Source organism: Opisthocomus hoazin, chromosome 13 (assembly GCF_030867145.1).
Source record: "Opisthocomus hoazin isolate bOpiHoa1 chromosome 13, bOpiHoa1.hap1, whole genome shotgun sequence".
Taxonomy (NCBI): Eukaryota; Metazoa; Chordata; class Aves; order Opisthocomiformes; family Opisthocomidae; genus Opisthocomus; species Opisthocomus hoazin.
In genome coordinates this window covers 23,274,497-23,296,386 of record NC_134426.1, presented here as the reverse complement: position 1 = coordinate 23,296,386, position 21,890 = coordinate 23,274,497, and the positions used below count along the sequence as shown (strand labels likewise).

General features: G+C 40.1%; 1 protein-coding gene across 8 annotated transcripts in view; it reads right to left on the bottom strand.

Moving 5' to 3' along the window:
- RIMBP2 (RIMS binding protein 2) overlaps positions 1 to 21,400 on the bottom strand; it is a 182,820-nt gene extending 161,420 nt beyond the window's left edge. For 4 of the 8 annotated variants that reach the window (XM_075434840.1, XM_075434842.1, XM_075434838.1 and 1 more), the window contains exons 1-5: positions 21,216 to 21,397; positions 11,853 to 11,972; positions 7,469 to 7,579; positions 2,674 to 2,898; positions 1,848 to 1,982 (exon numbers count right to left, since the gene is read on the bottom strand). In XM_075434840.1, coding sequence (XP_075290955.1) covers positions 1,848 to 1,982; positions 2,674 to 2,898; positions 7,469 to 7,579; positions 11,853 to 11,972; positions 21,216 to 21,218 — 594 coding nt within the window. In that variant the 5' untranslated portion in view covers positions 21,219 to 21,397. Of the gene's footprint in view, positions 1 to 1,847; positions 1,983 to 2,673; positions 2,899 to 7,468; positions 7,580 to 11,852; positions 11,973 to 21,215 lie in introns of all 8 variants that reach the window. The other 4 variants (XM_075434836.1, XM_075434837.1, XM_075434839.1 and 1 more) reach the window with 2 other exon arrangements.
- Positions 21,401 to 21,890: the final 490 nt, after the last annotated feature.

The window sequence follows — 21,890 nt, the reverse complement described above, 5'->3', positions numbered from 1 at the left end:
TCCAAAATGGCATTGCCTGTATTTCTGAATATATCAGTTCCCAAGCATCAATCTATTTGAGTGCCTTACTAAGATCATTACCCCCAAAGCTTCTAGCAACACTGAGTACCACCACTCTCACTGGGATGAACAGCATTTATCTTCAGAGGTTTAGGATTAAAGTATGGTGCAGAGTATCACAGTGTGATCTTCAAACTGATTGCTTCTGAAAAATCTGTCCCTCATTATACGAATGAAACAGCTAAAAATCTGAGCCTTGGTGCTGCGATATATGAAGGGGAAAAAAAAAAAAAGAGGAAAAGGGTTATAGGCAAAGTGTGCTTTCTTTCCTGAAGGTCTCCCTTGGCACATTCTAGAAAGGCTACAGTTTTCTGAATGGAAAGTCCAACATCTAAAAATAAGGTATCTAAGACCACACTTTTGTGCAAATCTCAGCCCCAAATGACCTTCCCTAAGATTACTCATGACTGTAGCGGGAACGAAAAAACTCTGGTATTTTCAGAGAGAAAAGCTGTTCCTACTCAGGATCATATGTTCCTTCCCAGATTAGATTATGGCTTTGATCATCAGGCAAGTGCACTCTTACTTTTATAACTAGTTTGCAGCATAAATTGTTTTCATTTTTTTCTAAAAAAGGTCTAATTTTGGCAAGCTAGATTTTTTTTCCTCGGTTGAGCTACGTTCAAGCTTCAAATCCAAACGTTCTGACTATGACTATATCAGCATTCACCATACTGTGCTTCAGCAGCAAATACAGATCTGCAGCATATGACACAAAGTGATACCAGAAGATTCCAGGTGACACATTTTGGAAATCTATCTTGTCTGGAGACTAGATGAACGAATCTGTTGCTTTATGTGCATTTGTACAAACAGAACAAAAATTTGCTAAGTCAACTTGACACTTGAAAAGAAGTCAGATCACTGTAAGATGGCATTATTAATGCGTTACACTGAACCAAACCAACTCTTCTCATTCCTTTTCATGGGTGGATTTAAAACATGTATCTGTACATGGTGTGTGTGAGTACATATATGCATAAAATATGTAAATTATCATAAACTTTCTGGAAATCTTGTTTTAAAAATATGGACAATTATATGAATAAATTAAGTCACTCTGAAAATAAAAATAACAAACAATTTTTTTAATGATCAGCACAGATTCACTGCTGTGAAGATTTAAAAACATATTCGGTAAACGAGTCATCAAAACTTGACATATTCAACTTGTTACGCCACAGCAGATGAAAACTCACATTTTACTGGAACTGTGAGATGTTAGGACATTGTCAACATAAACAGTTTATTATTAATTCGGTAGTTTATATGGCCAAATATAAGCATCAAGTATATAGCTTGATAGCAATTTTTGCCCATTCAGGGCTGGATGCAGCTATGCTGACGATGGGCTGCTGGTTACTAGGAATGCACATGTAACAGGCCTGCTGAGAGAAGAAAGGGAATTACAGTTCTGTATGCCAGGCCGAGAAAACCCCCCAGGATAACAATCCCAGTATAATGATCCTCCCTTTCTTTAGCAAAAGAGATAAAACTTAAGGCTTCCTTCCATGTACGACAGGGCTATATGAAATGCCATTTTAACTATGTAACCTTTCACAGGCCACAATGAATTTCATGCTCTTTGCAGTCTTTCTGAATTACATGAAGCAATTATTTAAACTACATCCTAAAAGATGACTCTTCCTCTTAGTACCCTTAGTATGAAAAATAAAACTTACAGTAGGTTTTTTCAATAAAACAAGCCATAATGATGATAAACTCTTCCCTTCCTAATTCCACTTTGTATAATGAAGTAGGCTGAAGAAAATATTAAAGGAGCTCACCTTGCTAGCTGCCAAAAGACACACAGGGCCTCCTGTGGAGATAAAGGACAGCTGTCTCTGAAGCCACAACAGCTCTTTCTGAGATTGTTTCAGTAACTCCTCTGTGTCGCCTGGCTTCTGCCCCATCAGACCTTCCTGCACGAAAGGAAATTTTCAATTTCTGTTTTCTCAAATACATGGCGATAGTAACATGTGATTAGTCATAGCTGAAATTCTCGCTAAACTATACCATTGTATCTATATTTATGTCTGTGACTTTTTGTGCATAATTTGATAATCCTCTGCCACCTATAAAGCAAGATGTCTCTTCATAGCATCAGCAGCATCCTACAGTTTGAGTACTCTAATACTTCACACTTAGTAAACCTTCTCTGGCTACTATTTAAGCCACGTTATGTTGAGGTAGAAAAGAATGTGAGCATTTAAAACCTTTGGGAACAGGGAGAAGTTCCTCTTACATGTTATATTGCTGTAACAAAGGGCTCGGAGATGCTGCTAGCAGGGCACAAATTTAGTACAAGACAACGCTGAGAAGAGTTGGATGCTAATATAGTAAATAAAAAGTATAGGAATGCCACTCAGTAATCCAAAGTACAAGTTTAAATCCACAGTGAAAGTCTTAACTTGAGACTAAACCAGAAGTCTCTACTACACATGAAAACTTACAAACTATTTAGTATCAATAAGCTATCTGTTTGAATGAAAACTGAGCAGAAAAACTTTTTGTTTTCTACTTGGTTTTAACACTTCTATGAATAAAAGATTTTCAATGTAACTGTTTACTAGCACAGTTAGATATTAAGAACATAGCTGGATTTTTACCTACCCTCAGGCATCCCAGCTGATTTTTGAGTTCTTCACACTCCACTTGCAGCAGTTCAATCTCCAGATCTTCTATGCTTTTGGATTGTTTGTTGACGTTTTGCAGATGCTGGGCCTTAACATTGACAAAGTGCATTTTCTGTTTTAGGGGTAATGTTCTGGTAATTGTTTTTGTGATGACAGCAGTGTTATTGGATGGCAATGTCAATGAAGTTGAAGGGCTGACATCCTGGTAAAGAGAAAATATATTTTTCATGTCATTTTTGCTAAAGCTTTCTCTGAGGGAAAGAGTATAAATCAAATTCTTTCAAAAGTCAAACCATAAGTGCATTTGAAAATTTTATTCAGATCTTTCATTCAAACAGTAAGTGAGCAAGAAGCAATCTCGCTTGATCAATCACCAGTAAAGAGATAGGACTAACGCAAAGAAATGAAAAGCAGTAAATTTCTTTCCATATTTTTTTTAATTCAGCCAGTGGGTGCCAGCCAGCCATGATCACTCTGACTACACAGATAACAATGTATTTACCACTTGATGGCAACATAGTGCTGCTGCTCAGCCACAACTTGCGGTCCTTCACTCAGCGTTGTATCATGCAATTAATTAAGAAGTTATCCTTGGGCTGCACAGGCACCTCACTTGAAGCTGTGCTCCAGCTACATCCGAGACTCTGTATTCCAAAAGGCATGTCTGACCACGCCGCAAACCCTTCGCTGGGAATCAGCTGTTATGCAGTCAAACTTGCTGTAGGAGGGTGGTGGAAGAAACTGAAGCTCCCTTCTGAGACTAGGCTGTTCACAGCTCTACATGCCCCAAGTCTTCTTGCTTTACACCCAGTAACTACCTTACTCCTTGACTTGTCCCAGTGGGCTCTCTGGTGCAGTGAGATAGCACATCACTGCAGCAACAGTATGAGAACCTAGCCCAGTGACACAGGTTGATCTGGCAAGATAATACTCAGCATCATGTAACAAATTTAGTTTTGTTTAGGAAGGTCCATCTGTACTGTTATAACAAGCAGATATTAGGTGCTTCAGTGTAAGAGCTTCACAGTCCTCCAGACATTCACAGCAGTCCTGCTGCTGAGTACACAGCCATTTTGCTAAAACAAAAGGCATTCCTAGAAGTCAGCATGACTGTGACAGAAATTTCCCTTGCTGAATCCATTTGTCCCGGTTTTTTAAAACCAAAATAATCTAGATATCTCTACATAGGGAAAATGCACAAAAAGTATTCTATTGTGGAGGAAACGAAGCTGTTTGGTACCCTCATCAGCTATCCAGATCGCATTTTTTGTAACATTTAGCCCTCTTTCTCAAAATCCATTCTCACCAAGTAAAACCTTTCAAAAAACATAGTGTCCTTTGTGTTGTTCTATGCACTCAACAATTAATATACAAAGGCAGGCCCACTTAAAGCTCTTCCATTTTACAATTAAACTCAAACTAAGTCAAGAGATAAAAAAAGCTAAGTTCCTACAACACACTTGCAAGAATACCACTTCCAGCCTGGTATTGCCACTTACAACCAGTACAGCATGTGAAAAAGTTACTGATTTTTCAACACAGTCTACGTGTAAGACCAGCTTGGTGTAGCTTTAATACAGGAAGAATCACTTGCCTGAATTTGTGCCATATTCAACTAAGAATATTAATGTGGTTCAAAACTGACACTATAATTTTAGATTGTGTAGGATTTTACTTACAGCACAGTAAATCACTCTTTTGGTGATCACTTTACTTAGATTTTGTTCTTGTGTTTCACAAGTAATTTTAGAGAGGACAACTGAATTCTCAGTTCATTATTCTGTGATATGCAATCCCTAAAGTCTATAAAGTATGTTTTCTTATTTTTCTTATGAATGTTTTGCCTATTTATCTCCCCCCCCCTGCCCCGTTTGGGCTACAGAAAAAAACATACTTACTGTCACATTTCTCAAACCCACATTTTGATAAAGGCCCAGACACTGATCACAGGTGAGAAAACAAAATGAAACTTTCAACTGACCTGAACTACAGTTTCAGGGTGAAGAGCCCCCTTTCTCTCAGCACTTGCTCAGCCAGCCCACGACACGGCTCTGCCTCCGTGTTGGAGCTCAATGAAGCTCACCCAGAACCCTAGCCCTGCCCGCTCCCTCAAGGGCACCCGGAGAGACCCAGACCCTCCAAGGGCACAGCTGGGGCATCATTGCATGTTGGTGTCATGAAGAGGTTTAGAAGTCTGAGTAATCAAAGTCATTAAATCACAGTAAACATTACAAGCCATATATTACACACAAAATGACAAACACTAATATTCAAATAATTAGAAATAAACCCCACAGGATTCTCTTAATTTAAAAGTAGTAACCATTGGAAACCTCTAAGATTAGGTCTGAGGTAGTATTACCAAAGAACAGCTGTATCTACGGACATCATTGTACCATCTATCTTTCCTTTTTTTTTTTTTTGTATTGGAGGTTTGAAAAATAAGAGAGGTGTGAAGTCCGGATTTCAGGTCACTTACTGTGAACTTTGTAAACAGAACTTTGCCAGACACACATCACTAATACAAACGTAACCAAACTTGGTGAATACTCAAGAAAAAAAATGAGTATTAATTTTAATATTCTTTATCTTTGTAATATACTGAACAAAATTCCATGAACTTTGGATTAGTTCAGCAGGATAAAAATTTGATCTGAGATACCCCAATTTTAAAGTATTTCCCAACAGTTCATGTAATTCAGGAAACAGAAGACTAACGTTTAGAGAAGTAGCGGGACACCATATTCTCAAATATTAAACAACCTGAAGGATATGTTACATGTATTTCACAAAAATGTAAATATGTCCCCAAGCAAGTCATATCAGCAGATACTCATATTTTAACAGCAACCTGAAATACTGCCATAGCTGTCAAATTATGTATTTTAAGTTGGATTGCTCAAACATTTATATCAGTTCTTTCTGCTGCGGTGTGATGGGTTTGCCTTGGCTGGCTGCCAGATGCCCACCCAGCTGCTCTTTCACTCTTTCACTCCCCATTCCTCAGCGCGTTGGGGGAAGAAAATAAGATGAGCAAGCTTGTGGGTTGAGATAAGACAGGGAAATCACTTGCCATGTACCATCACAGGCAAAACAGACTCAGCTTGGGAAAAATTAATTTAATTAATTAATTTAATTTCTTGCCAATTAAAATAGTTTTGGGTAGTGAGAAAGAGACAAAAAATTAAAACACCACCTTCTTGCCCCACCTCAATTTCAAACCTTCATTCCCAACTGTTCTACCTTCCTCTTCAGGAAAAAACCGGCTCTGGCGTGGGCCGCAGTGTGGCCATCTGCTGCCCTGCCGCCTCTCCCTCAGGGCTGCAGGGACTCTGCCCCATCCGTCCTCCTCCCCCTGCCCGGCCTGGCTGCTCGGGGCTGTTCCTCGCCCTTTTCTCCTCACACCCTGCAGCGCTGGGCCCTTTCTCCCAGGCGCTTTCCCCGAGGCCCCCCGAGCCCCCGCTGCGGCCATCGGAACGGGCTGTGTCGGACGCGGGGCAGCCCTGGCCTCTCCTCACAGAGGCCCCTGCACCCAGCGCAGCGTTTAAAACAGAGTCCGACAACGCAACCACCCGAGGACAAACCCCACCGAAGCGGCCGGCGCCCCTCTCCTCCCCTGCCGGAGGAGCTCCCGGCACAGCAGCCATTCTTGGGCTCAGGCAGGTGGTTCGTGGCACAGATGAGACACAGCTGGGTGAATTGGGGCAACTTCAACCCACTTTTCATTTTTAAAGCCAAAAAGGCTCAAAATTTTGAATGACGAAAACTTGACTGCCCCAAACTGGAATGCTGGCAAATTCTCACAAACAGATCCTGATGCTGACCTCAGACAACTAAATCAGACGATGCTCTCCAGCAAACGCCATTTCCACGCTCCAAAAGAATTCATTTTGTCAGGAATGAAGAGAGCTAGAAAACCCGAGTCAAACTGTGGTGTATTATATCTGCTAAATCTGCACATGAATATTTAACAGGCAAGTTTCTACTATTAAGCATTAAACTGTTGAGTAAACGATACAGTAAAAAGTCTCCGAGTTGCCAAACACTTAAGTGTTTATTGATTTTTTTTTAAAGCCATTTTTATCGTGTTTGTATCAGCTCAAGGGAGCAGGCATTGAAAGCTCTGGAGAGGGAATCCATTAGTGAATAGCAAAGACGAATCAGAGTAAACATCAGATAAAGTTCCCCATCGCTAATGCACCCTAATGTGACTGAAAAGCAGCTTCCCTCTCGATACACAGGGTGCTCTGTCTCCATCACGAGGGCGTCCTCAGGTTATCCTCGCTGCTTCCTTCTTCCACGCCGATCTGGGACACGAGGCTTTTCAGAAAGGTGTTGGTCCCCCTCTTTCACACATCTTGTGTGCAAGCTAACATGCCAGAGTCATGACAGAAGGAATTTAACATCAGCATTTTTTTAATTGGGGGATTGCTTCAAATTGACCAATATTTTAAATTTGGCATCTTACCATGAAAGCAGTAAATAACTGTAATTAGAAGATTAAAAAAAACAATTGTAGTGGTGTAGTCCTGTAACTGGTTAACATTCATCGCATAACTCCTACATCTGAAAAGTTAAGTAATTTGTGCTGGACCATAAAACCAAACCATACACATCAGGGAAGCAGAATGGGTGATAAATCTCAGCGCATCGGGTGCCGATGGTCGTTTCACCCGAGACGTGGTCACTTCTGATTCGGGCCAGTGCCATGACAGCTGCTTCAGCACTTGGCAGTAAAGCCACTGGAAGATTTTAGAGCATGTAACACTCACCTTGCTCCTCTTTACATTTATTGAGCTTCTTTTCTCCTTGCTTCTGCCCTCAGATCTGCAGTGTGGAGGCTGTTCAGATGTTCGTTTTGCTTTCTTGTTGCCCTTTTTGGACTGTGGAACAAAATCCATCAGTAGCTCATTAAAATATATTACAACACATCTAAAATGTCTCAGTGATTCTGTTGGTCTTAAATCAATTTGTTCTTGCATGGCAAAGCACAAGTTTCAAAGTATGGACTTGAAGCTCAAGAGGGCTAATGGAACAAATGAGATGTGGCATTCAGTCATCACCAGAGGACAAAACAGCTCTGCAGCAGAGCCCAGTTACTGGTCCCGTGTCTGCGCAGAGCTTGGCGTGGTGTATATCGTGCTAATGCTACAGAACGGGAGACTAGACACCACCGCTGTCCAAATTAAATAATATTATTAGGAGCAATTTATTCCCTGCATGGCATTTTGTCTCTTGGTCAGTCTCAGGAAGAATCTCATATTTGGTTTATGTGGAAGATGGGTAGAACAGCAGGGATGTAAGTAGCGTGTAGATAAATGGTAAATAGCACTGCTCCATCAGATTACTTGGCCAAAAGAGGCCACTTTCTGCTACATCCCTGGAATTAAGTGGGATAAAGAAGCACAAAAAGAAGGACCTTTGCTCCTTCTGCTGTTACTCAACACAGAATGACAAGTACACAATAAATATGCAGTATTATTTTAAGTGTGCTAGAGATTTTAGCATTGATTCCTTTTTTAAATTTCAAGGTACTGCTGAAGTCATGTTAAATTTATTGTACGCTACATTCATTGTAAGACAGTCTTGTCTCCTAGAACTTACAAACCTAAATAAACAACATAAAGCAGTTAGGGAATTGGCCTCATACCATATTGCCTAGTTCAAGGTAGTTCGGTACTCTCTGTTTTAGGAAGATTGATTCTTCTTTCTTCTGTTCATGAATATTTAAGGGAACTTTCATAGTGGAGTTTCCTGCTGTCCATAAGCACCAGCAAAGCAGCTGGTTTTTTTTACTTTACATAACATTTAATCTTGGGTAACGAAGACCACTCCCAGAGAGTAAACAAACTGACAGATCTGTTTTTCCAAACACCACTACCCTTGTTTTCATCCTTTCTCTGCTGATAGTGAGTCAGGCTGTCTCTATTTGGCCAGCGTGACTTGGCGTTTTGTACCATTTGAGGTGTGGACTTCCTATTGGAGAAAAGTTGAACCTTGCAATACCAAGCAAGCAGATGTCTTCAGAAAAGGAAGTTTGGAGTTTATTTTTTTTTCTCATCAGCCCTCAAAATTGTCTGATTACCCACCAGCAGGAGATGGTAGGAAGAAAAAGCAACGAAATAAACCAAGTAGAAAGAGAAAGTGAATTGGTTCTAATCAAGCAGCTAGCTGCTTGGAATTGAAAAGAAACCTCTTACGTAGCTGTTCTGCCGTCACTGTCTGTGAACCAAAGGTGGTCATTAGAACTGCTTCTACTACAAACACCAACCATCTGTCACTGCTTTAGCTGCGATGATTTCTGCGATAGGCCAGGATGCTCAGGAAGAATCCAGAAGTCTTCTCTGAAAAATTAAAACAATGTCCCCTCCCCCATATTCTCTGAATTTTTCCTGTTTTCATCTGATGTTCCACTGGTGGGAACCCACCAGATCTAAAGAGGACACTGAAAGTGGAGGGATAGCAAATATACACAACAAATGCAAACATAGTGAGAAGGAAAAGCACGGGGGGCTATATGCAAAGAAACTTACTACATGTGAAATAATTGTCCAAAATGTTTTGGTGGGAATTAGACATTTTAAGAAGTGGGAGGGTCATTGTTGGACCCTGAATAAAATCGTCTATACAATCCCGGTTGGTACAGCTGACAAGTATGAACACCTTTTCTTTAGTTCACCACTGTGCCTGGATAATAAAACCAGATTAAAATAGAAATCAAACTGAATGCACTCTTGGCTGGAACCTGAGCTGGCCCCAGGTGCAGACAAAGTTGGCACAGCTTATTGCGACCGAGGACGGCGAGGGCAGAAGGGAGATTTTGCTAAAGCTAACAGGAGTGATCTTCACTGCGGCAACAGCTGGCACTGACGCCATGGACTACCACCCCCAGGGAAAACAAAAGGGAAAGCTTGCTCAAAGGGACCTTCTCTTTCCCAGTCTTGCTCACACCTTCTTTTTCCCTTTCTGGTCCTACAGCCTATCTCACCTCTCAAGAGTAGAGGAAGAAAGAGTAAAACCATTTTCCCTTCTGAGCTCCCATTTCCAAACCAGTAAGGCCTGTGAAACCTCACTGCCTCCTCCTAAAGCTGTCAGCTTTCTCTCAAACTGCAATAAAATAATTCATTTCAATGAGAACATTACATGCATATCCATTCTTTCTTTAAGTAACCACTATTTTACAGCAATTCAGTTTTTATTTCTCTTCTATATGTTACTATATTGTGTTTTGGTGATATGTTTATCACTATATAAGCACAGAACTTTTAAGGCTATAACACATGGTAACGAAACAGTTCCCCTTTAATCACATAAAACATATTTTAATGCAATTAAAAGAATTTCAGATTTACTTTCCTAGTACTAAACGATAGGAAAGTCAATGAGGGCACTTATTTATATGTGTGTGGGATAAAAAGAATGCTCAGTGGAAAACCAATAAAAGCATCCTGGCCTACAAGCCTGTGAGTCATTCTGCATAGCACATGCTTCCCAATAGCTTAGCAACGAACTGACTTAGATGAGAAAAAACAGAGAGCAAATATATCACCTAAAAGCCACTCCTGAATATGGGTATGTGAATCCAGTTGGATTAAAGGGAAACACATAGACTTTGCCTTTCTTTTCTTCAGACTCACTTGCAGTAATTTCTGTTATTTCTAGGGATTAAAAAAATAAATATACCAACTGTAATTAAAAATACATTTCAACACTTGCTGAATTTTATCATCCTGTGATTTTTTCTCCTTTCTTTCTAAGACTGATTTGTTCCATGGTTTTATTTGCCTCCTATTGGAAGGAAAATCAGACCCAAAAATACACTAGGGAAAACTGTATAAATGGGAACTCTGACAAAAGCCTTATAAATAGCTTCAAAGTCAAATGAGCGCAAGTGTGCCCAGCTGTCACGCTTTGGGTCCGAGCACAACATCAGAGCTTTTCTCCCAGCTCGTCCTGGCAGACAGAGTGGGTGACTCTCCGAGGTGGATCAAGTCTTCAGACACAGGGCAAGATTACTGTAACCTAAAATTAGCCTGCTGAATTCATACAGAGGCTGTCAACTCTCCAGCTTCATTTCAGAAACGCCAGTCACACAATATTCTGCTAAGCACTTTTGAAAGCCTTTTGTAGAAACTTGCTGTAGTTCTTATAGTGGTTCTGAACCTAATTTTAGGTGAACTTCTTTTCAGGTCTTGCCACCAGTAACTTTTGAGGAACTGTGTAAATACATGGTGAGAAATAGCTTTATCTTGTAGGAGTAGACTAAATGTACTGTTTTACACATGCAAATTAATTTATTCAAAAATAAATGTACCACTTGTTCAGCAGCTTAGGAAGCAGAGGCTTTTCTATGTGGGGAATACGAAAAGGAGCTACAATTATTTTAACAATGAATGCCTAAAAATGTATCCATCGGGGACAATAACATCAGTTCACCACAAATGGTGATATCACTTGTGGGGGTAATACAGCTGAAGACAGACTAGGCAAGCATTTTGTATAAACCATTATTATGATACCGTGTGGCAAACCCAGGAGAGATAGAAGCACATACTAAACTAGAATTCTTAATGTGATTTTTTTGTTGTGGGCATAAAAATATTTCCTCAACGAAAGTGTAAGAAATAGGGACAGACTGAAAGAGTAGCCATGGCCTTCTGGGACTATGAGCTTGTTCTTCAAAAAACTGGATCTACAACTCACTTCAGGCTTACCAGGGCACCAAAACTTACCTGCTATTAAAAGTTTCACAAGCTCTAGAGCAACCCTTCTCTGATAGAATTGGCATCGTGATTACAGCCACAGCATAACCTAAATGCCCCATCTTTGCAGCCAAGGGAGGTGTGTAAATGTTATGACCTTCTAGCTCACAAAGAAGCTGCATTCTGGTTGTGCTTTTCATCCATGTACTTTCTGCTTAAAAAATCATCTCCACTTTCTAAGCTGTCTACCAAATAGTAGGATTTCTCTTTTTTAATTAATTATTTTGCATACTAGCTACATGTCCTACAATATATAGATTTTTATTAACTTGGAAAGATTTAAAAATATACTTATTTCATACAATTGCTTACAACCCCACCCCTCAAAAAAAACCCAAACAGGCAAGTTTTCAGACAAATTCTGGCATGTTCTGGGTTGGAAATAGTTACTCACCACTTTGTCTTCCTCTTGTTCTTTAGTCAAAGGCTTATCCACCTTTGAAAACGATTGATTTGCCTTGGGGGAATCCAGTACAGAATCGCCATGATCCAGAATGTGACTGATAGCCGCCTTCTGTAACAGAGGGAAAAGTGGCTTGAGAGCATTTAAACTCTCTAGAGACAACCCTAAATTGGCTTACAGGACTTCTGACTTTTAACGAAGTCAGACAGCAGTATTTCACTAGTTACAGTTTCAAGGTAATAGTCATATTACTTGGATATTTCTTCTTTGCTTTCTATACGCCTTTGTTTCCTCCTTCCCTTCCAAAACATTCTTGGCCTTTCCTGCATCGGTTTGGAGATGCTGGGTGGGTATTCTGACACCCAGTAGAGGAAGCAGAGGAAACTGCCTTGGCCTTTTCTCCTTCCAGGGCTTTTCAAAAGACAACCAAGACATTTAGTCACAGCAGAAATCAGCATGGCTCAAAGTTTCCCTTTTCCTCCGAGGAGCGTTGTTGCAGATGAGCAGCCGAAGTGCTTTTGAACCTTGGAAGCTAGTACTTCTAGTAAGACAGCCTCCCAGATGTTTGGTAGGTATCGTGAGACAACGAGTCAAGCTCCTGAAAAGCAGCAGCACTGTGCCTTTCCTTTTGGAGAGCAAGTAGTGTCCTGTCAGCACTCCCCACCCACTGAGAACAGTGGTTTATATCCAGTAATAATGTATTGTTCTTACTTTGCTGTTGTTATAAGCTGAGTATAATGTCTGTACAGCAAGGCAGTGTGTGTCAGCTAAAGGCACAGTCACAGGTACTCTGAGTGAATGTTACCATTTCAGCAGAGTTTTAGAAAGGGAGTAGTTTTCCTCCCACCAATGTCAATAGCATTTTCTTAGGCCAGCAATCTAAAATATTCATATCAGGTAAAACAAAATGCTGTCCATCGATACCTAGCAACATATTCTGGGCTTTTCATTAATCCTATTTAAAAATTAAAGGTAAATTTCTACTGAAAATATACACTTGATATTTCAAACAGTTTCAGAATGGGGTAGTCCAGGCGCTGCAAGTTTTACCCTCAACAGGAGATGGTGCTTTCCACCTGCCTTTATGTTTTATTCTGAACTGCGGGCACAGTGACCCAATTTGAGATGAAAAGCCTAGAAGACATTTCAGGAGAAATCTCTGATGCTCAGACACAGCATCACGTTTCTCGTTGATTGAGAAAGAGCTGAAGAAAGAAAAGAGTACATTTTACAGCTCCCAGTCACCTGGGAGGCATTTATATGCCAAGAAGCTAGTATATAGCTTTCACTGCAGTGAATTTGTAGACTGCTTGGTTTCAACAGTGTTTTGCAAAAGACTATTTAAAAATCCACCAAAAAGCAATTAAAAGGAAAGTATATCTGCAAACTACATGCAAAACATAAAACCTATTGAGGTTTGAAATTCAGTGTTCTTTTATTGTGAAAACTTATCAAAAAATATAATGGAAAGTACATGGGAGAATTGAAAATTTAAAGATAAGAAAGCAGTAAGGTCTCTTTCCTGAGGAAAAAAGAGGCTGTGCATTCCAGCAATTCAGTACAGAATCAGTGACTCTGTTTCAAAAGAAAAATCACTTCTCTTATCTAGAATCCTGGGTCAGGCATCAAGCCACTGAGCCATGTGTGTCCAGTTATGACCCTTACTTTTAAGTAACGGCTAAAACCCACATTAAGAGAAGTTATTCTTGCAATTCGTACAGAGGAATTCAGTCTAAGCTTCTTGCCTCAGCTGAAGAGAGAAGGCAATGAGAAGCGTGACTGCTCCTACTGAGCACCACACAGAGCTTTCTATCTAATGTATCCCGAGTTGTCCAGCAGGGACTGGAAAGCTGGTGTCTAGAGGATACAAATTAAAAGGTTCATACTGAAGATGCAAGTTCGCCAGTGCCTGTATTGCTTGTTTAATGATGGTGTGAATACCCTTACTGGCATTCATCTGCAGTCTGTACTTGTATTACACACTTCAGAAGGGCAAAAGATGTGCTTTCTGTGGTTAACAGAAGGAAAATGTTTGGGGGGAATCATCAGATTTAAGTTGGAATTGTGTTTACAGGCACAACAGATTAACGCACAGATTATTCATCTCAGCAATCCCAGGTTTAAGTCTGCTTCGCATGTAGGCCTGAACCAAGTAGCTTTGAAGCTAAAAGGAGTGTTGCTGTGAATTTCAATAAGAGAGGCTGTATAATTCCCTCCTTCAGCATTCCTTGTCCAGCAGAGACAAGAGATTGAAGCAGCTCATCTGTACATGTACAGGTATTTCAGAAGCTCACTTAGCCGTCTCTTTATTTGTAATTACTTGTAGTCTTCCCCAGTATTTAAAAGCATTACCTAAAAATTTAAAAATATATTATTTCATAGCAACCACGTGAAAACCAAGACTATACTGCTTAATAAGCTTTTTGAACTTTTAACTTCTACTAAATTCTAGAATGGTCCTGTGTTCTATATTTTAAATATACTCCAGTAACATTAAAATACACTCCTCCTCATGCTGTCTACTTGCCTCAAAGGAACAGAAGGTAGGTAGGAGATCAGCCGCCCTTTGCAGCAGCTCTTGAAGTCAGTGGAAAGATTCCTGTAAGAGTTGATTACACTCTAAATTTAAACGGCCAGCCATACTGGAACAGAAACTCCAAACCTTCAGACCCTCTCTGAGATTAAGGTTTTTCTTATCAATTTCTAATCATCAAGAACTACATCATCAGCCATTGTAAACTGGAGTAGCATCGCTGCAGCCAGTGAAGCAATGCTTCATTGCTGTACCAAAGGAAGACCCAGCCTGTGACAAACGATGCATTTCCTCAGGGACTTTGTACTATTTAGGCATTGCTAACGATATGCTTAAGTAGAATCGTCCATTTTAGCAGCAAGTTCACAGATGCATATGAAAATACTGGTGAAATTTTCATTAGCTACTAAAATGCTCATTTCTTATATACAAATTGCTTAGACACAAATGAGTAATGCGTTTTTTAAAAAAGAAATCATATTTGAAACAAAATTATCACAACTCCCAAAATGAAAATAAACTGTGATCCAGACTTCACCTCCAATAAGATAAATGCCAACAGAAACATTACTAGACTAATGCATACATGTTAATACTATACTAGTGCTCCTATAAAGCCATAACAGCCTATAATAGGCTCAGCTTCATTTCACCCATAATATGTTTTGTTCCACATCACACTGAAGAAGCCTCACCCTAAAAGCCGCCTCCTCCACCAACCAAAGTGAGAAGGTGATTCTCATGTGACAAACGATACCCAGAATGAGGGCCCATGTTTGCGCATTACAGACAGCTGTGACATTTTTCTGAACAAAAGTGTGCAAAGTAAATATAGAGGAAATTATACAGCAATACTCTGAATTATTGAAGGGCTAGCTATGCAGAACAAACATAATTAAAGGGTCTCATTATCTTCTAAATAATCATTGTAAATAATGCTTTAGATAATTACTTCATTAGTTCTCAAAACACTGGCTTTTCTTCTCCTCTGAGATTCCATCCACTAACTCTACTCTGAATAAAATGCCAACAGGGAAAATAAAAAGCAGAGCAAGCATACGAGCTGGAAATGCAACGTGTGCTCATTGTATGAACTGATTTAAACCCAGGATGTTTTGGTTTTTGCAGTTTTTCAGAAAGTTAAAAAGTTTCATTTTTTTAATGTATGTATTTTTTTCTTTAGATTGCTTTCTGATGCAGTTAGATTCATTTCCTAACAGCTATATTTATCCATTGAAAGATGGTCGACAACAGTGTCTCTCTCATGGATGACTCTCTGTCTCAACCAAACACACAATATTGCCATTTTTCTTCACTACAAATACCTTGATGTAGATTCAATAGCAGAAGAGAATATGCCTCTAAAAGCCACAGCCTAAACCAAAGGCAAGCCAAAGATCAAGAGCAGAAACAGGCAGAAAATCTAAGACCTGCAACTAGATGGCTCAATATCTAAGAAAGTCTGCATCTGGAAATGCATTTGGAAAAGTGAATATCTTTTTTCAACATCATTCTGTGAGTACTGCCAGTAATTAAAGCAACAGCATGAAAAAGTGGCAAATCTTTTCCTGGTCAGGTCCCAAATCAATGTGTGGCACTGCAGAAGGCTGACACTTACAAGTCAGCGTATTTTAACAGGCCTTTGCCAAAAATCCATTAAAGAAATTAAGTCGCAAGAGGAAAATGGTAAGTTTGGAGAGCAAGTCAGCAATCATCCGATCCTTTAGGTAGAAAATGCACAGTAGACAAATCAGCAACATTTGAAACTGTGAAAACTAATTCTCTTTTCTCAAGGTGATTACTGAAATTTTGAAAAGGGAAATCAGCAGCAACCACAAAGCCCGGAGAGAAATCAGACACGTTTTGCAGAGATGCATACTTGTTTCTAAAAAAGAAAAAAAAAAAAAAAAAGTCAACTTACGCTTGTGTTAGAAGAAAGAAGCAAGTTTTAGGGCACTTCAGTTCCTCATCAAAGAGGCAACCTGGAGATACTGAAGTTACTTCATTTAATGGACATTATATAGACATTATTTGAGGCTAGAAAGCTAACATTAAGTAAATATGCATGACTAGACTGATATGTACCCTGATACAATGCTGTGGTGTATAAAGATTGAAGCAATAAGCACTAAATAGCTTGTATTTTTGCGAAATTCAGAAGGCTACCCTAAAGAAGTTGCTAGACATAAATCAATCGCCATCAAAAAGGCTAGAAAAAAAAATGCATCCCAGAAATTGGCTTCCAAACCCTAGAGTAATTGTTCTTTTTTTTTTTTTTTTTAAGGAAAAAAAAATGTGAATATTGCAGGGAAAGGAATCTTACTTCTTTCTCGTCTTTCAGTCACTGTCAGAAGCTGAGTACTGCTAACTGGGCTAACACGAAAAAAATATACTCAAATCTCATCAAGCATTCTTCCCCTCTGCCCACTTTTTCTGCCATGTCAGCATTTACAAGCAGTGCCTGCGTGGTGGCAAAGGCCGGACTGGAGAGCAACCCTGCAGGAGGCCCTCACCACAGGAGGCTGGGAGGCGGGGACTGGTTTTCCTGCAACTTCCAGTGCTCTTCCTTTCCCGCCATATTGCACTATTGACCTGCCAGACTATGGTACTCCTGTAGAGAATGCAGGAGACATCAATGTTGCGAACTTAATAGTCTTTGTTAAGCCGTATTCTAATGATTATGGTTTAAAACTAAACATATAATGCTATTTCAGTCCGAACAAGAGGATCTGACGGTTAACTCTCCATTGGCTTCCTTGTTTGTGAGGCAAAACCACCTCAACCAGAGCTGTCTACCTGCAGATGCACCTTCACGTGGTGCCTTCAGCTGTCAATACTTCACAGCTTGAAACGTAATGCCCCAGGACAGCTCACCTCTTTTTCCCCGCCTTGTGTTTAGCTAATCACAAAACATGAATGCTTCGGCCTGAGAGCTTGAGCTTCACTTACATTTACAGCAACAATAAACTACTTTCTAAACAAGTCAGACTACCACTCTGCTAAAGGTGTATGTATCCCAAACTGACACTGAAATCAAATTGTTTTGAAGCTTTACCCACCTGTGTGCAAATCGGTCCTTTTAAACATGAGCAACTCAATGCATTTCCATGCCCACAGGAGGCATTAGTCCATTACAAAATCAGCTAAGCAGAATTAACCTTATCCAGTATATATGGATTTACACCTTCAAAATGTTTCCTTGCCTCCCCCACCTATATAGATGACTTAATTTGCTCATTTTTGAAGGTGACGTAGGTAGTTCACATTAATAAACTTCAATTAAAAAAACATAATCAGTACTGACTAATACTGCCTTCATTGGTTTGTATCTGTTTCTTGTTGATCTTTCCCATGCATTTATCAGTGACTAAGCTTTTCATTCAGAATTAATAAAAAAACCCAAAACCAAACGAACCCTCCTACAAGGGTTGGGGGTTTTTTTGTGTTTGGTTTGGGGTTTTTTGTTTAATAAAATGACTATAGTGGTAAGGTCGTGTCTGGCTTCCGCAGATGTCAAAGGTCCTTCAATATTTGCTGTAAATGTAGAAGATACAAGGTTTTCTCCTTCAGCTCAAACGCCTCTCCCTTAAAACTTCCAGTTCCTCTCACCGACACCGACCTGCAAAGACCTGTCAACTGACCATCCCCACACCTGGCTGCAGCAGGGATGCTCCAGCGACGCACCGGTGCCGCTGCCTGTGACGCTTTAGGAGAAAAAGTTGGTTAGAAGAAGATGCACAGCAAGCATCAACTCAAGCAGGCCTGCTGTTGGACCCAACATGGTTTCAAGAGTACAATTCTCCAGACTACTCCCCTACTCATCCGAGGTTTACCCTTTAACGTAAAACTCCTAAAGTCAAGAGACCTGCTTTTGCCAAGGCAGCTGTTGGGAATATTTTGTTTGGAGCTTTAAGTTGATTTTGCAGAGGGCACTGTAGCTTAATTGCTCACACTACAGAGATTCCAAGCATCAGATCTTTTCCCTAGACTCAGTTCCAGATTGCTAGCTGTGCTTAAATCAGAAATCCCAGGGAATGGCCTGAAAGAATAAAATTGGAGTTCATTGTGTTTTCTGAGAGCATTTCTATCCAGCTGAAATTTACACCATTAAATATACAAGGTTGTGAGGGAGCTCTAAATTGAAATGGTTTTGTCTACCCCATAGTCAGCCTTCAAAGGATTTGCCTTCCACTTTCCCAGTATAAGACCTAGCAATAAATTAAAAACAGAACAGGGTTTAGCCATGCTTTCAAAAGATAGCACCTGTCATGGCCAGCAGCCTGCGGTTCCGCAGCAGCGACAGAACACAAGCCAGCCTGCCAAGTCAGTCGCTATTCCAGCCAACGCACAGCATCTACATTGTGGCCAGGTTCCTGGTGTGAAGGGTACTCCCGGAAAACCCTCATAAAAAGCTCTGCAGAGAGAAATGCTGATTGAGATTATTAAACCAATCACATAAAATTGTTTAGAAGATGAACTTTGAAGCAAAGCAGCATTCTTCCAGACCACTGAAGGAATGGGACTAACAGTAAAGGGTTCTGTCACTTCTGAATGCATCGTTGATGCAGGATTACAACCACCGAGAGAAAAGACTCCCCGCCGCACCCTGCTGTTCCCACAGGACAGGGCATCTCTTGCTCCCCAGATACTCCAAATGCTGGAGTGCAAGGCTGCGATGGCGGCTTCTCTTCTGCTGTAGGAATCCTTTGTCACTTTTACCAGGAACCAAATGTAGGCCTCATTTACAGCACTGGATGTAACTCACGACTGCTAAGGGTTATACATGGTCCAAAATTTTAATATTCAAAGAACAAGATGCAGAAAATTAAGGTGTCAATACTAGTTCTTTCAGTTCAACTTTCTTCCCAGCATCATTTCCCACATCTATAAAGTGCAAACAAGGTTTTCCACAACAGGGTTGTGAATTTCTGTAAAGCACTTTGAAACCCAACATGTTAAAGCTGCCTTCACCAATTTGGACATCCACTACTTAATCAGGTTCTAGAGAAGAGCGACGCAATCCAACACTGCCAGACAGCTCTGAAAAAAAAATACCACAGCTGTAGCAGAGTTACTTGCCAATCTTACAAAATCTTAAAGGTATTTCCTTCTACTGGCTAAAATTATCTCAAAATACAGATGCCTCTTTCAAATAAAAAGCTTATGAAGTTTTACTGTTTAGAAAGATGGCAAAACATAAACCCCGTGTAAAATTTTTTACAATAAGAGTAAACACAGAGTGAACTTTTAAAGTTTCCCAGGAGTGTTTTAACACTGTTTCAGGCCCACACCAACGGCGAAGACAGTCTTGTAGGCTGGAACGGGCACCTGCGTACAAACAGTGTGCTCTGCCACACAGACCCTGTCTGGTCTCAGACAAGTCATTCCAGGGACTCGGGCGAACTAGGACTTAATCTTCCAGTTCTACACGTAAGCAGAGCAGCTCTGTAATGGCTCTGATGAGCGTTCGATTCCAGTGACCTACAAACGGGAGCCAAGGAAAGCCCTGAACAGGTTTTCAAACAGTTGCAACTCTTTCATTTCCACTGAGCAGCATCTGACTGGACAAAGCCCTGTTGCAGGTAGCATGAAACGACTCACGGTGAAGAAACCACTGTCTGGTTTGTTGTGAAATACAGCCAGTCGCCCCCTACCCCTTGTCTAAACGTCATATATTTTAAGTTTAGTCTAACAAACAGAAATTTATTCCACAAGCAGGCCAAGGAAGAAATTCTTCTCAAGGCCAGATTCTCTTCTTATGACTTTTTAGACTAGCAAAAAGTTATTTGGTTTGATGGACTTCCTATAGAAAAACAATTCCATTAATTCATAGAATATTAAGAGATACTGTTCTACTATACAAACAATTACAACAGAAAAAGTTTTGCTTTTTAAACAAAATTAATTCATGTTTATATTTAAAAGATTCAGTTAATCAAAAATCAAAGATGTTTCATTCCGTGACGCAGAACCATACGCGAATCTGGTCCGATCTCAGCAATGACACTGCTCTGAGAAAGAGGGTGCACTTGATGACCTGCAGAGATCACTTCCAACCCAAGTAATTCTCTGATTCTATGACATATAGATGTTCACCACAGGCTCCTGTCACAATTCAGGAAAGGAGGAAGCTTAAAAAAGAAGCCAAAGATTTCTTTACAACAAGCTGTCGATATTATTATACACACATTAATGCTTCTATGCCTTCTCCTCTACGAGCCCCCACATCTCATTTCAGAAATTTTAGAGACATTTCCTTTAACAGACTTACCCAATGTCAGAAACATTGATGAAGACTATATAATAGCAGACTCAAGAAGGTGAAAATCTTGTAACTACAGAAAGTTAACAGTTCCGTGCAGTACTTCCAAATAACCTTGACAAATATGTATTGGAGTTGGCTCTCTGTTTTCTCTAAGATTCCATAAAAGGACTATCAAGTGAGCTCTTAAACAAATGGCACCTCCGCTGAGTCCGTATTCATTCTGACACTCTCTAAACGGAGTTGCTCCAGCTCGCTGTACTTTCAGTTGACAGTAACTAGCACGAGCTGACCCAGTAGTCTCATGTTCTCTCTACAGTGTGGATACAGGAAATATAATTTTGTATGCAAAATAATCCTTGTTTTCTGCCCAGCCCACAAAGTCTGCTATATATTGTTAGCTATTTGTATTATAACTTAGCCATTTTCTAAGAACTATTTACTCTTGAACATCAAAATCCTTCTTTGCTCCTACTTGCAGTAAAACGGATTCAAATGCAGCTCATGAAAACAATCATTCTTTACAACACATTAACACAATTATTTTGCAACTACTTACCATTTCTATTTAATTCCCTTTGTAAAAACCTTTATTCCAGCAGTACTTCTGGTCTTCAGAACCTAGTTACAAGTGCTTATAAAATGCTCTTTTTATTCCAAAATGCTCATTTGTAAGTGCTTTACTACTGGCAGCAGGGCTTTGCATGTTCGAGACAGGCAGCAGCTAGCAGAAGCTGCGAACAGCACTGCGTAACCGTGGAGCCGATTACTGTACATGACAGGCGAGGCTGAGCCCATTCGCAGGTGCAACGGCTGCCCCGCTGACTGCGGGAGGAGGACGAATGCCATGGTTATTTTCAGAAGTTGCATACATGCCACATGAATGCATCAAATCAAATTTAACATCAGGTAACTTAAGTCTTTAAACCCCCATTCACACCCCAAAAAACAACCCACGTCCAAACTGTTGTCTCAAAACCACATTAAGCACAACTGTCTGAAAGGGTGGGTTTTCTTAATATAATATCATTTTTATACAGAAGAACATCCTTCTTCACAGGCAGCAGTTCCCTAATTTCCCTTTGTCTTCTAAATTTTATTTAATCAGGCTTGTATTCATCAAAACTCACATAATGCTACACTACACAAATCCTGCATTGCCTAGAAGTGTCTGTTCTGTGTTTTACACTACAGAGCGAACAGTGGCAGAATAAAGACAGATTTTTTTTGAAAC